This window comes from Primulina huaijiensis, chromosome 5 (genome assembly GCF_012295235.1).
Source record: "Primulina huaijiensis isolate GDHJ02 chromosome 5, ASM1229523v2, whole genome shotgun sequence".
NCBI lineage: Eukaryota > Viridiplantae > Streptophyta > Magnoliopsida > Lamiales > Gesneriaceae > Primulina > Primulina huaijiensis.
This window is the reverse complement of record NC_133310.1, coordinates 21,637,039-21,652,077: the sequence shown is the minus strand read 5'-3', so window position 1 is coordinate 21,652,077 and position 15,039 is coordinate 21,637,039. Positions and strand designations below refer to the sequence as shown.

Sequence of the window (15,039 nt, the reverse complement as noted above, 5' to 3'; positions counted from 1 at the left end):
CATATATTTCATTTTTTATTCGATTTATTTTAAATTCATAATTAATTAAAAAAATCAAACGAAAGGACTTTCAAAAAAATAAATAAATAAAGATGAAGTTAATAAATCAAACAAAAAGAAAAAAATATAAATCAAACAAAAATAATTATTTTTAAAATAAGGATATAATTCATTTTAAAATAAAGGAGTACAAAATTTATTATTCATCTATTTATTTTAAATTCTATTAAAGATATAGTTTTTTTTAAAAAAATAGATTATAAATTCCATTTCAAAAAATACTAGCTAAATTTCATTTTTTTCAATTTATTTTAGAATTCATTAATAGCTGAGAAAAAACAAACAATAAAACATATATTTATTATTATTATTTTAGATTTTATTAAAGATATAGTTTTTTTTAAAGGAGTGTAATGTTTTTAATTAATTTTTTTTAAAATAATGGAATGTGAATTTCATTTTTTTTAAAAGCTAAATTTCAGTTTTCTTTTATTTATTTTAGAATCTATTAATTAACAGATGGAAAAAACAAACAAATATGTATTAATTATTATTATTTGCGTTATCATATATATTAATTTAATCAAGTTAAAAATAAATTTGGCATATAAACTTCTATGAGGCTGTTTTGCGCGTCAATTTTGTGAAACATGTCTCCTATCCGACCCGAATCATGAAAATACATTATTTTCACTCGAGAAATGACCGAGTCGACTCGTCTCGAAGATATATATCCATGAAACCGTCTCAAGAAAGGCGTGCTCAAAAATTAGAGAAATATAAAATTTTGAAGAAAGGCGTAAACTTCATTTTCCTTCGATTTATAATACAGTGTAAATTTCGTTCCAAAAGAAATGGTTACATTTCATCTTTTTTGAATATTTTTTAAAAATATATTAATAGCTGAGAAAAAAAACATGTATTTAATATTATTATTATTTTAAATTTCATTAAAGATATAATTTTTTTAAAAAATTAAGTGTAAATTCATTCCAAAAAATAAAAGTTAAATTTCATTTTTCATCAATTTATTTTAGATTTAATTAATTAATATATGAAAAAAAAACAAACAAACAAACAAAGATTCATGTATTAATGATTATTATTTAATGAAGATGATGACATACATGTAAATTCACAATTCAAAGCCATATATCTATAGTTTTTTTAAAAAAATGAAGTGTAAATTTCATTCCAAAAAATGAAGTTAAATTTCATTTTTCTTCAATTCCATATATTTATAGTTTTTTAAAAAATGAAGTGTAAATTTCATTCCAAAAAATGAAGCTAAATTTCATTTTTCTTCAATTTATTTTAGATTTCATTAATTAATAGATGAAAAAACAAACAAACAAAGAGACATGTGTTAATGATTGTTATTTAATAAAGATAAAAACATATATGTAAATTAACAATTCAAACTCATATATTTATAATAGTAATAGATAGATAATAGATGGACATATTGTAGATATGTTTGCGCTGTTATGTTAGTGTTTATATATTTTAGTAATTGTGTCCCACAATTATTATCTTGTTATCTTTCAAAATATTTGAATACATCTTTTATTAATCAAGGAGCATTTTCAACATTCAAAAAAATTGAAAATTGGACTTTATTGCATGCGTTTTATAGTTTAATGGTCTTATATTTGACCACAAGGATATAATAAGCTTAAATATATTATGTGTTGTCCAAACTTTTCTATCACACGGACTTGCGATTTTGTCACCCACCTTTTGAACAACTCCAAAATATATTCATATTTTACTCAATATATATAGATACGTATATATATTGAGTAGATCTCTTATGAGACGGTCTCACAAATTTTTATATGTGAGACGGGTCAACCCTACCGATGTTCACAATAAAAAATAATACTCTTAGCATAAAAATTAATATTTTTTCATGGATAACAAAAATAAGAAATCCGACCCACGAAATTGATCCGTGAGACCGTCTCACAAGAGTTTTTGTGTTCGTTAATTTCTCTACCAGATAACATCAATTCAAATTTTATTTTAATTTTGATTTGATTTCCTATTTAGAATTTTAGCTGTCTAGACCTCAGGGATTGTATACAATTTGGATGAGCAAATAAAGTGTGGACGCTTCTAGGAAAAATAGGTAACCAAATAATAATTTTTTTTTTCATAATCGATTATCGTATAATAATTAAATATAATAAATATCATTATTAAAATAATTTTATCGAGTGGATCTCTACTATGCCTGTATCTATTTTTTATTTCTACTTGCGTAAAGAATGGTGAATGTTTCAGCATTTTTTTTTTAACGTCAGTCGAAGAATCGAACGATTGAACTTCCTATTCCTCTTCGGTGTGTTGATTCGATTATAAAATATATAATCATTTGTCTCACAACATCAAATTCAATAAACAACCTAAATACAATCATTGCAAGAGATGATCTATTTAATTAATTAATCCGTGCTGACCATTGCCATTACTAGAAACTAATGCCGCTTGGTTGTGATTTCGGGTCGTAATTTTGTGAGACGAATCTCGTATTCGACTTGATCTATGAAAAATATTATTTTTTATGTCAAAAATATTACTTTTCACTCCAGATACAGATCGGATCAATCCATCTTATTGATATGGATCTATGAGATCATCTAATAAGAGATCAACTCTAAAATAATATATTTATATAAAAATCTATTTATTAAGTTAAAATAAAATAAAAACTTTATTGATGGTTTTTTTAATGATATTTTGTAGGACATAATAAAATAATCATTTAAAAATAACAAAATTTTAAAATAATGAATAATGTTAAAAGTTGAACTCTAGTGTGAAGTATTTGAAATGGATTGATTTAAATATTTTTTTCATTGTTAGATAAGTTACACAAAAGATACTCAAATTCATCTCTCTACTTATTACACTATAATTATACTAATCACGATGAATATCAAATTCTTATAATATTGTTGTCATTTGAAATCCATTGTGACATGTATAATCAAATTGCAAATAAGTAGATGAATTTGAGTTTCTTACTATTTAACTTATGTAACGACGAAAATAAAACTTACTCCAAATTCTAGTGGTTATTACCATATTTAAACAAAATTGAAACTTAGACTCAAATTATGAATATCAAAATTCATCTAAAAAATGGTAAAATGGTGGGAAGATCAAATTAGAATATGTTAGATAATAACACGATTTGGCTTGAATTAATGTATAATATATCTTGAAACAAAATATTTGACCTGCAATTGCAACAAACAAATTCAAAAGATACTGAGTTTGTCCAATTTAATCAACAGGTATCCCATCAATTATATACAAACAATAAAAATATTTATGTCCTAAAAAGTTTATTAAACATGTGGCATCGCTGTTTCTATAAACAAATATTACATGGTCAAAATCCAAACTAGAAACGCAAGTCCAATTAGCTCCATTTTTCCTCTAAGCCACAAATCACCTCGTGCATTCAAACACTATATGATGATGTCTAGGTAGATTGGATGAGCTTCGGTAGGCAATCTATCCGAGCTGATAAGTTTACTTTCCCTGTAAAGATTTTGACATGATTTGATGAGTATGACCTGATCTGATCTTCCGGATGGTCTGGTATGGTCTGCCTGGGTGCTTTAGCCTGGTCTCCCGGGTGGTCTAGCCTGGTCTCCCGGGTGCTCTATCCTGGTCTCGCGAGTCAGACAATCTGTACATACTCAACAAGATAATGTCAATGGGGCGTCGGAATGGTTTCCAGCGTAACCACTCTGACACTCAAGTCAGTAAAATGTTCACCAAGTAGATAGATAATTTATTGAATACATTAGATTGTCATATCTATTAAATGAGCAAATCTGGTATTTTATAGGAGAGAAGATGACCTCGATTATAGTTCATGAACATTGTTCCTGATTAGATAGCTGCCCATGCCCTGTCATCTGACAATTGCACATGCTCTGTACTCTGACAACTGCCAATGCCCTGTACTCTGACAACTGCCCATGTCATGTCATCTGTTAGTAGGCCTGTCGACCCATATTGTTCGGGTCTTGTCATGTGTACTGATTATCATGCTAATGATGCATGGTGACCCATACTAGTCGAGTGACTTGAACCCTGTCCGGGAGAAAGAACCCTGGTCGGGTGAGAGGACCCTGCCGGGCTGGAGGACCCTGGCCGGGCGAGAGTACTCTATCGGGGCAAGAGGACCATGTCCGGGTTATAGGACCCTGTCTAAATTTTACACACGCTCTACTCTTTGGAGCAAATTGGAATTTGATTCGTTTAAGTTATTTCTTTCCGACCGAGTCCAAGAACGACACGAGCCTTTTCTAGGGTATCACTATATATATATATAGTTTTGATATGTTGTTCACACACATATATGAACACTCACTTATCAAATATACAATTTTGATATGCGTCATCATTGATGAAAACTATTAGTTGAATTTATATATATATATAAATTCATATTCATGTATCTTGTGTGATGGAATGGAAATGGGTGAAATGATCATAATTCTAACAAAAGGGACAAATGTACATCCCCCTTGGCGCAAGAAACTTGAATGGGGGATTGGACCTACGTAAAATACCTGGACGTTACTCAATTACATGAATATTAATTTTAAATTCATTATTAATAAGGGTGGGCCATATCATTATTTTGGAAGTGGACGATTGGCGCAAAAAAAAGTTCCCATGAAAGTCAAGTTTGTACGGAGGTTTAAGAAATATTATTATTTCCAAGAGGAGAAAAGTAAGTTTTAAATTACTATGTTGCATAAAAGTCTAGGTATTAAAAAAAAAAAAAAAAGAGCACACAGTGTATGTGCAAGATAAAATTTATTTTTATAAATAGAAATGATTTTTGTTTAATTTAAAATATAATAAATTAGTTAAAATATAATTTCAAAAATAATTACCTATCTCATTTCTTTAATAATAGGATCGAATATTTTTTAAAAAAGGCAATTTAGAAAAAATAAAATCAATAAAATGATGCAGTGAGGGTCATGTATGTCAATTTAGTTTGATATAACACAGTTATACGAAATTTGATTAGTAAAAAGATATCTCGCTTAATATAATTAATAGTATAAATTTGACCAATTTGTTTGTCTTCATCTTTGGTTATTTAAATTTCCAAGTCCATCTGTTGCGGTCTTCAGTTCATATAAGTGGATTGATTGGGATTTGGATTATCTATTGTGGCTGAAAACACAGCATCTGGTGGTATGCATTTTTATATAAGATTATCAGTTGATCATTTTATGGACCTCACACACAATGTCAAATAAAATTAAAAAATTGTCAGAAGAAATGAGACGAAGGATCCAAATCCGGATTGATTGTTGTGATGAAATTTTCTCGATCAAGTTTGTGTGGTATAATTTATCTTGACTAATGTAGTTTACATTTTGTAGGCTATTATGTTAGTTTAAGGATTTATCTGGTGTGTATCGAAAGATAGCGATCGTGGATTTCAACGAAAGATAGCCATTGCGGGTTTTAAGTCACAAAAATAGACGTTTGGTTTGAGAATATATATTCAACATTTACCAATTAAAATGCACAGTTTTCTTTTTTAAATTTATTTTAATCAATTTGTTAGTGTTCGTATTCTACTTGTTTGTTCTCTGGACATCTATATTTTTCTAAAGTAGTTTTTAACTAAGAAATAGTTTATATTAAATTATTTAATATATTTATAATTCTTCCACTTAAAAATTAGTTTTGTTAAAAGTACCACACTTATAAAATGAAGGGTTTTTCTTTATTGGAAAAAATAAATTGTGATTGCTAAAAAAACTCACCATTGAAAAAAAAAACTTCAAACTATGAACTATGACATAGTACATGCTTTATTTTTCTGAAAAGAAAAGTAGATCGAAATTGTATTTTTGTTTACTCTTCTCTGCCATTATTATCACATTTAGTATGTTTCTTTTGAAATGTTTTCACAAATTTTTATTATTTGTGAGATGAGTCAATCTTACTTATATTTATCATGATAAATATTAATTTTGACATAAAAATAATATTTTTTATGAGTGACTCAAATATAATATATGTCTCACAAAGTTGACTTGTCTTCTTGTACGACTCGATTTTGACAATTAAATAGTGTTAGACTCAGGAAATTTGGATGTATTTTTTGAAAAAGAAATAGGAATTCCATCTTATTATATTTTAAAACTAAATTTAATATGTAATAATAGTTTTTTTTAAAAAAAATTAAGAATAAAAAATCGTCGCACGGCTGCAAAGGAAGTTGCAAGGAAAAGAAGATAATGGTGGAAGACCCGAGAATGCTAAGTATGTGGACCATTTCAGTACCACTCAAAAACTACCATTATTATACGACAACCATATCTAAAACCTCATCACTTTTGTCTTAATAATTTTTAATATTATTACTTTAGTAATAATAATATAATGATCTCAAAATTTTATCTCGGATTTGATTTAGAGAGCAGAACTTTCAAATTTTCACAGCCGAATAGGTCGAGTCGGGGCTCTGATTTCTGCACAAACAGATAGAAAAAAGGTTAGGGGCGTCAAAAAATTTCCCAGCGTAATCACTTCGATGCTTAAGTTAGTCCGATGAGCAAAACTTAGAGATATAACAATGCTAAATGAGCAAGAGTATGTCTGAAATCGTAACAAATATATGGTATTTATTTATAGATACATGATGAGTTAGTTACATTATAAGGGTAGATTTCTTGTTGAGATAGAACTCTACCATAGATATGAGATTTCAGCTCACAGGACTCCTTAACCACGGTGGCTAGTGTTGGAAATTTTAATAAAAATTTAAAGGTTGAATAAAAAATTGTGTCTCATGAATGTGGGAGTGTCTTTTGGCTCTCCACATTCTTGAGTTAATTGAAGAGTTTTGACTCTTCATATTTTTGAGTTAATGAGAAGATTAATTGAGTTAATTAATCTTCCATGACTCTTGGTGTGCATTTTGGGGCTTATAAATAGTGGGTTCATTTCCTCATTTCAAGTACATGAAATTTTCTCTCTTTCAAGCTCTCTCTTGCATTACATATTGTTATCTTTCCATTTGGCCTCTCGTAAAATCTCGGTGATAAAGTAAAGGTACGGTTTCAGTTCGCCGTAGTAGTGTCTCGTGCTAAGTCACTGCTGGTTGTTCCGTTGTATCCTGGGAAACAGACGTCCGCTGAAACCTCGAAGCACATACCGGAGAGGGCGAATCTGTTTTAAGGAAACTGTACATGCTACAGGCCTCGGTTTGGTTTTGTTTTCTTTTACATAATAGTCATACTATAAACATCACACTTGTTTCGGTTATTACTTTATCTCTACAAGTTTGTTTTTACGCTACTGGTTTTAGCAATTTTTCTAACAATCTTAAAACAGATTACTCATTACGTGTTATTTCAGATATGACTACTGAAACCAATGTGCAAAGGGAAACTGGTCATGTTGTCCCTCCTCAAGTTGTCCCTCGTGTTACCCCACGTGCTGCTGCGGTTACTGTTCCAGCCAGTCACGGTGAAAAACCTGAGAAGTTCACTGGTGTGGACTTCAAAAGGTGGCAGCAGAAGATGCTGTTTTACTTGACGATGCTGAAACTGGCAAGATTCCTTACCGAGGAGGCTCCTAAACTCAACGAGGGTGAGGGAGATGTTGAATCTGTTAGTGCGGTTGTGGCATGGAATCATTCTGATTTCTTATGCCGAAACTATGTACTAAACGGATTGGCCGATTCGCTCTACAACGTGTTTTGCGAAAAGAAAACGGCTAAAGAACTGTGGGAATCTCTTGACAGAAAGTACAAAACCGAGGATGCCGGGGCCAAAAAATTTCTTGTTGGTCGTTTTTTGGACTTTAAAATGGTGGATTCAAAGCCGGTTATCAGCCAAGTTCAAGAACTCCAAGTGATTCTTCACGAGATTCACTGTGAGGGGATGACTTTGAGCGAATCATTCCAAGTGGCCGCTATTGTTGAGAAGCTACCACCAGCTTGGAAGGATTTCAAAAATTACTTGAAGCACAAGCGAAAGGAGATGAATGTTGAAGAGCTCATTGTTCGACTTCGTATCGAGGAAGACAATAAGAGCTCAGAAAGACGATTGTTTTCTCCTATTGCTGCTAAGGCAAATGTTGTCGAGCATGGTCAAAGCTCGAAAAAGAGAACATTTTCCTCTTCCAACAAAAGGTTGAACATGGGACCCAAGGGAGGCATTTCGAAGAAAAAGTTCTCCGGAAAATGCTACAATTGTGATGGTATGGGTCACAAGGCATCTGAGTGTAAGAAGCCGAAGAGAAACCGAGAGGCGAATGTGGTAGAGAACATTGCTCATGAGGTTTCGAACATGAATCTCTGTGCTGTAATATCAGAGGTTAATCTGGTGGGTTCTAATCCAAGGGAGTGGTGGATCGACACTGGTGCCACTCGCCATGTTTGCTCCGACAAGGAGATGTTTGCTACTCTTGAGGAATCTATGAATGGGGAAAAGTTATTCATGGGAAATTCCGCCACTTCGGAGATCAAGGGTGAAGGGAAAGTTATCCTAAAGATGACATCTGGAAAAGAACTGACTTTGAACAATGTGCTGTTTGTGCCTGACATCCGCAAGAACTTGGTGTCAGGGTCGCTTCTTATCAAGCATGGTTTCCGCATTGTATTCGAGTCAGATAAGGTGGTTTTGTCGAAAAGTGGAATGTTTGTTGGCAAAGGGTATGTTTGTAATGATTTATTCAAACTCAATGTGATGGCTATTAAGCCTGTGATGAATAAAGTTAATGCATTTGCTTACTTGCTTGAGTCTTATTGTTTATGGCATGGTAGACTTGGACACGTTAATTATGATACAATTCGTAGACTAATTAACATGAAAAGCATACCTGCATTCCAAATTGATAAACAACACAAATGTGAAACCTGTGTTGAGGCAAAACTAAAGAGATCATCTTTTCCAACTATTGAAAGAAATAGTGAACCACTTGATATAATTCACAGTGATGTATGTGATTTAAAAGGTGTACAAACTCGTGGTGGAAATAAATATTTCATTACTTTTGTTGACGATATCACAAAATTTTGTTATGTGTATCTCCTCAAAAGTAAGGATGAAGCTATTGACAAGTTTGTCCAATATAAGAGTGAAGTTGAAAATCAACTTAGCAATAAAATTAAGGTGGTAAGAAGTGATCTTGGAGGTGAATATGAATCACCATTTGCTGAGTTTTGTGCTCAACATGGTATCAAACACGAAAGAACTGCACCTTATTCTCCTCAGCAAAATGGCATTGCAGAGAGAAAGAATCGCACCCTGAAAGAAATGATGAATGCGTTGTTATTAAGTTCTGGTTTACCACAGAACATGTGGGGAGAAGCTGTTTTAACAGCAAATTACCTTTTAAATAAGGTGCCCCGAAAGAAGCAAGATAAAAGTCCATATGAGTTATGGAAAGGTAGAAGTCCTTCCTACCAATACTTGCGAGTGTGGGGGTGTCTTGCCAAGGTAGCAGTACCCACACCAAAGAAAGTAAAGATAGGACCAAAAACTGTGGATTGCATTTTCATTGGATATGCTCAAAACAGTAGTGCGTATCGTTTTCTTGTACATGAATCTCAAATACCTGATATTCACAAGAATACGATAATGGAATCAAGAAATGCTTCGTTCTTTGAACACATGTTTCCATACAAATCTAAGGAAGAACCAAGTTCATCCAAAAGATTGTATGAGACAATTGATAAAGAACAAGAGCTTGATCAAGATATTGAACCTAGACGTAGTAAGAGAGCTAGGACAGAGAAATCCTTTGGTCCGGATTTCATCACTTTCATGATGGAAAGTGAACCTCAAAGCTTCAAGGAAGCAATAAGTTCATCTGAGGGACCTCTATGGAAAGAGGCTATCAATTCCGAAATGGAATCCATTTTACAAAACCATACGTGGGAATTAGTAAATCTTCCTCCGGGAAGCAAACCGCTAGGCTGTAAATGGGTTTTCAAAAGGAAAATGAAATCAGATGGAACCATAGATAAGTATAAAGCTAGATTGGTAATTAAAGGTTACCATCAACGTGAAGGGCTTGATTACTTTGACACATATTCTCCTGTATCGAGAATAACCTCTATTCGTGTGATACTTGCGATTGCCGCCTTACGGAATCTTGAAGTACACCAAATGGACGTAAAGACAGCTTTTCTAAATGGAGATTTAGAAGAGGAAATTTACATGGAACAACCTGAGGGATTTTCTGCGATTGGGCAAGAAAATAAGGTATGTAAATTGGTGAAGTCTTTGTATGGCTTACAACAAGCACCAAAGCAATGGCACGAAAAATTTGATAAAGCCATGATAGAAAGTGGATTTAAATTCAGTGAATGTGAAAAATGTGTATACATAAAGAACACTGAAGTTGGATGTGTCATTTTATGTTTTTACGTGGATGACATACTTATCATTGGTAGTAATGATAAGATGATTAAATCCACAAAGAGGTTATTGAACTCAAGATTTGACATGAAAGATTTGGGCTTAGCCGACGTAATCCTTGGAATTAAAATTCATAGAACATCAGAAGGGCTAGTCCTAAGTCAGTCACATTATGTTGACAAAATAGTTGAGAAATTCAATAATGATGACTCTGCATTGGCTAGAACCCCGATAGACACAAGTCAGCATCTATCAAAGAATCGAGGTGAGACTATGTCTCCATTAGAATACTCTCGAGTCATTGGAAGTCTGATGTACTTAATGAGTTGTACAAGACCAGACATAGCTTATGCAGTAAGAAAATTGAGTAGATTCACGAGTAATCAAGGAGTTGAACACTGGAAAGCAATTATCAGATTGCTAAGATACTTAAGGTACACTCGCGATCATGGGCTGCACTATACCAGATGTCCTGCTGTTATTGAAGGATACAGTGATGCAAATTGGATATCTGATATGAAAGACTCAAAATCTACAAGTGGATTTGTATTCACTTTAGGAGGTGCAGCAATTGCGTGGAAATCTTCTAAACAAACTGTAATAGCCAGATCCACGATGGAATCTGAGTTTATAGCTCTTGACAAGTGTGGTGAAGAGGCTGAATGGCTGCGTCAATTTTTAGAAGATGTTCCAGGATGGGAAAAACATGTGCCGGCTATATGCATACATTGTGATAGCCAATCTGCGATTGGAAGGGCACAAAATAATATGTATAATGGTAAGTCTAGGCATATACGTCGTAGACATAATACCATTAGACAACTACTCTCAACTGGAGTTATATCTGTTGACTATGTAAAGTCAAAGGATAATATAGCGGATCCGCTAACAAAAGGGTTAAACAGAGAGTTAGTTGCGAAAATGTCAAGGGGAATGGGGCTCAAGCCTATAGAATAAATTGGTGTGAAGGAAAACCCAACCTACGCTGACTGGAGATCCCAAGAACTAGGTTCAATGGGAAAACCTAATCGCACTGATTTGGTAGATCACTGTGGGGGTTATCCCTAGTCCATTCCTATTATAAAACAATGAATGTTGAGGATAAGCTTACGGCTTTTAATGATTCTGATAAGAAGCAATACAGAATCAACTATGTGAGAGAGAAGTGGGGCCGCTTCGAAGGAATTGCAGGGCTCAATTCTAGACCCTCTTGCAGAACCAGGCGTGTGTTCATGGCCAAAACGAACACAATCATGAGAACTGAATAGTATCAGGGAGAATCTTGTGTGAAGTATATCTTAATTTACATAAACGGCAGAACAGTTCAAGGACATCATATCTACTGGTCAGCTAGTAAAACAAATATATTTCATGAGGGAAGGTTCAGAGGGTAACACCTACCTATCCTATGCGGGATTCAACTGTAGAACTTTGTCACCAAGATTTGTATCAATTTTCATTCATGTGGGGGATTGTTGGAAATTTTAATAAAAATTTAAAGGTTGAATAAAAAATTGTGTCTCATGAATGTGGGAGTGTCTTTTGGCTTTCCACATTCTTGAGTTAATTGAAGAGTTTTGACTCTTCATATTCTTGAGTTAATGGGAAGATTAATTGAGTTAATTAATCTTCCATGACTCTTGGTGTGCATTTTGGGGCTTATAAATAGTGGGTTCATTTCCTCATTTCAAGTACATGAAATTTTCTCTCTTTCAAGCTCTCTCTTGCATTACATATTGTTATCTTTCCATTTGGCCTCTCGTAAAATCTCGGTGATAAAGTAAAGGTACGGTTTCAGTTCGCCGTAGTAGTGTCTCGTGCTAAGTCACTGCTGGTTGTTCCGTTGTATCCTGGGAAACAGACGTCCGCTGAAACCTCGAAGCACATACCGGAGAGGGCGAATCTGTTTTAAGGAAACTGTACATGCTACAGGCCTCGGTTTGGTTTTGTTTTCTTTTACATAATAGTCATACTGTAAACATCACACTTGTTTCGGTTATTACTTTATCTCTACAAGTTTGTTTTTACGTTACTTGTTTTAGCAATTTTTCTAACAGCTAGGACTTTTGATAGCGGTTAAGACTCTTGTCTTATCTTGATGTGATTTGATCGAATCTCATATTTATCGGGACCTCTTATTTATCGACGATAATGTCTCCACATTCTCTAACTGCATTAAGGCCTGGGTTTCCCGACCACCTGAGTGGGTTTGGACTCTTGGGCATTGACACTTTACTATATACTTGTTTCGGTAGTCGTTCCCTTGCTCAATAACAAGGCCAAACTTTTATAGATTTTGAGATGAGCTTGTATCCGTACAAATGTGATAATTTTAAGAGCATAAGAATAATAATAATTTCCAAAAAATAGAACGATTGTTTAATATTTTACAAGTTTTGGTGAAACATTTTTCACAAAAAATACATTGAGGATAGATTTTTTTAATATTTTTTTAATTTTAATTTAAGAAATAGGATTATGATTTGTTGGATAAACTGATGATAATTTAAATACAACAAAGAATATCAAGAAATAAGAATATAAATGACTGATATTTATTAATTTTCTATTAAACAAATCTAAAAATTATTAAGTAACAAAATTTATTTACCCAAATACTACTAATAACAATAGTAGTGAGCCCCTCGTTCATATCTCGTTCAGAGACGCTTCACAGGAAGCCTCCTCCCAGGTCCCGCACACAACACTCCAAATTTCAAACGCCTATATATCTCCACCTTCTCCACTCTTTCTTTTCCCACTGCCAAGGACCAAATAATCCCATCTTCATAAAAAAAATCCCGGCATATTCACAAAAATGGCATCCCCAGATCAAAACTTAGCTCTGGAAAGCATATGCCAGCATCTATTTGATGATTTTGGTTTCTTGGATAGCCATACTTGTTCTTCGGGGTCCGAGATTTCAAGAACTTGCAGCAATTCGAGTTCTGCGATTTCTGACTTGAGCTTTTCAAGCTCTAACGATTCATGCTCCAGTCCTGGATTTTCGTGTCTATTTGGCCTGAGCAACGACTCCAAATTCATAGATTTTGAAGCGAAGCCAAGGAAAAACTTCGCTGAAAGAAAGCCGTCGCTCAATATATCCATCCCTCAAACAAATAAGAAACAATTCGGAGTAGCAAAAGCGGGACTTGAACAGATTAATCCCGCCGAGCAGCGGCGTTATAGAGGCGTGAGGCAGCGGCCGTGGGGGAAGTTCGCGGCGGAGATACGCGATCCCAATAAGAAGGGAACCCGGGTTTGGCTCGGTACCTTCGATACGGCGGTGGAGGCGGCGAAAGCGTATGACGCGGCGGCATTCAAGCTAAGAGGAAGCAAAGCGATACTCAATTTCCCACTCGAAATCGGAGTTTCGATTCCTTGCCCGGCAACAGAGACGCCGGAAATTGGCTGCCGGAAAAGGGCTAGTGAAAGTGAGGCGGAAGAAAGAGCGGCGAAAGAAATTAAGAGAGAAGAATTAAGCGAAGTCACGTCTGAAATTGATACAATAGCGGCGATGCCTTTAACGCCGTCGAATTGGGCGGCGGTTTGGGACTTCGGAGATGGGATGGGCATCTTTGAGATTCCGCCGTTGTCTCCGTTATCTCCATATCCAAGTTTAGGGTATCCTAGACAGGCAAGGCTTACCGTTGTGTGATTTTGGGGTTAAAACGAAATACTGAAGGATCAAAATGCACCTGGCTCTAAAAGTCTGGGGTGAAATGGAAATTTAAGAAAGTTGCTTGGTGAAAGCATTGTCAAAATCAAGAGAAAAAGTGTGGCATTTGTTTATTTATTTTTTCTTTTAAGATAAGATACATGGAATTAATTATATTATTATTATTTATCATCTATAAAAGTGTCGGTTTCCTAAGCATTCATGTTTTAATCCTATAAATTTTTTTTTTTTTGAGAGTCCAGTCTAAGTGGTGAATTCACAAGGGAATCCCGGATGAGATCACTTAGTCAAATGCTCGGTCTCTTTAATCCTATAATTTTACTTGCTAAGGAAATTTGAAATTGCCAAATAGTTCTTCTAAGATATTTTGAGAGAAAATAATGTTTATTGTGCAACCGTTTTATGGATTAATATTTGTAAAATGAATTGGCTCGATCCATATTTATAATAATAAATAATGTTTTTTTTTTCAAATTAACATATATTATACAATATATTTTTGATAAAAATTTTTTTTAAGTCAAATCAATGTATGTTATACATTATTTTGTTATAACATAACTAACAAAAAAAAGATATTTTTATAATGAAAAATAATATTTCGAACATACAAAAATATATTTTCCATTGGTCTTATCGGATATACGTTTAATAAAATTGTTCAATGAGACGGTCTCGCATGATTTTTTGTGATGAGAAAAATATGTTTTGAATGATTAAAACATAATAATCGATTCATATCGCTAGATCTATTTTCAATTCACACACACACACACATATAAATTCATCAGCGACAACAAAAAAACAAATATTTCAATTCGAGCTTCATTCAATTCTATATCCAGAATATAGAATTGAATTCGGGCGATGATGGAATTCCTCTTCCTCCAAGGGGTGAGGATCTCGAACGTGAAAGATTTTGCGTGCGAGGAT

General features: G+C 33.5%; 1 protein-coding gene across 1 annotated transcript; it reads left to right on the top strand.

Moving 5' to 3' along the window:
• Positions 1-13,172: 13,172 nt before the first annotated feature.
• Positions 13,173-14,304, top strand: LOC140977125 (ethylene-responsive transcription factor 5-like). Its single transcript, XM_073441709.1, has one exon. It carries the CDS (start codon positions 13,246-13,248, stop codon positions 14,083-14,085), a length of 840 nt encoding a protein of 279 aa, XP_073297810.1. The 5' UTR covers positions 13,173-13,245; the 3' UTR covers positions 14,086-14,304.
• Positions 14,305-15,039: the final 735 nt, after the last annotated feature.

Bases quoted from the DNA above. Each gene is read 5' to 3' on its own strand.
- LOC140977125 (XM_073441709.1), top strand. From the start codon at position 13,246: ATGGCATCCCCAGATCAAAACTTAGCTCTGGAAAGCATATGCCAGCAT.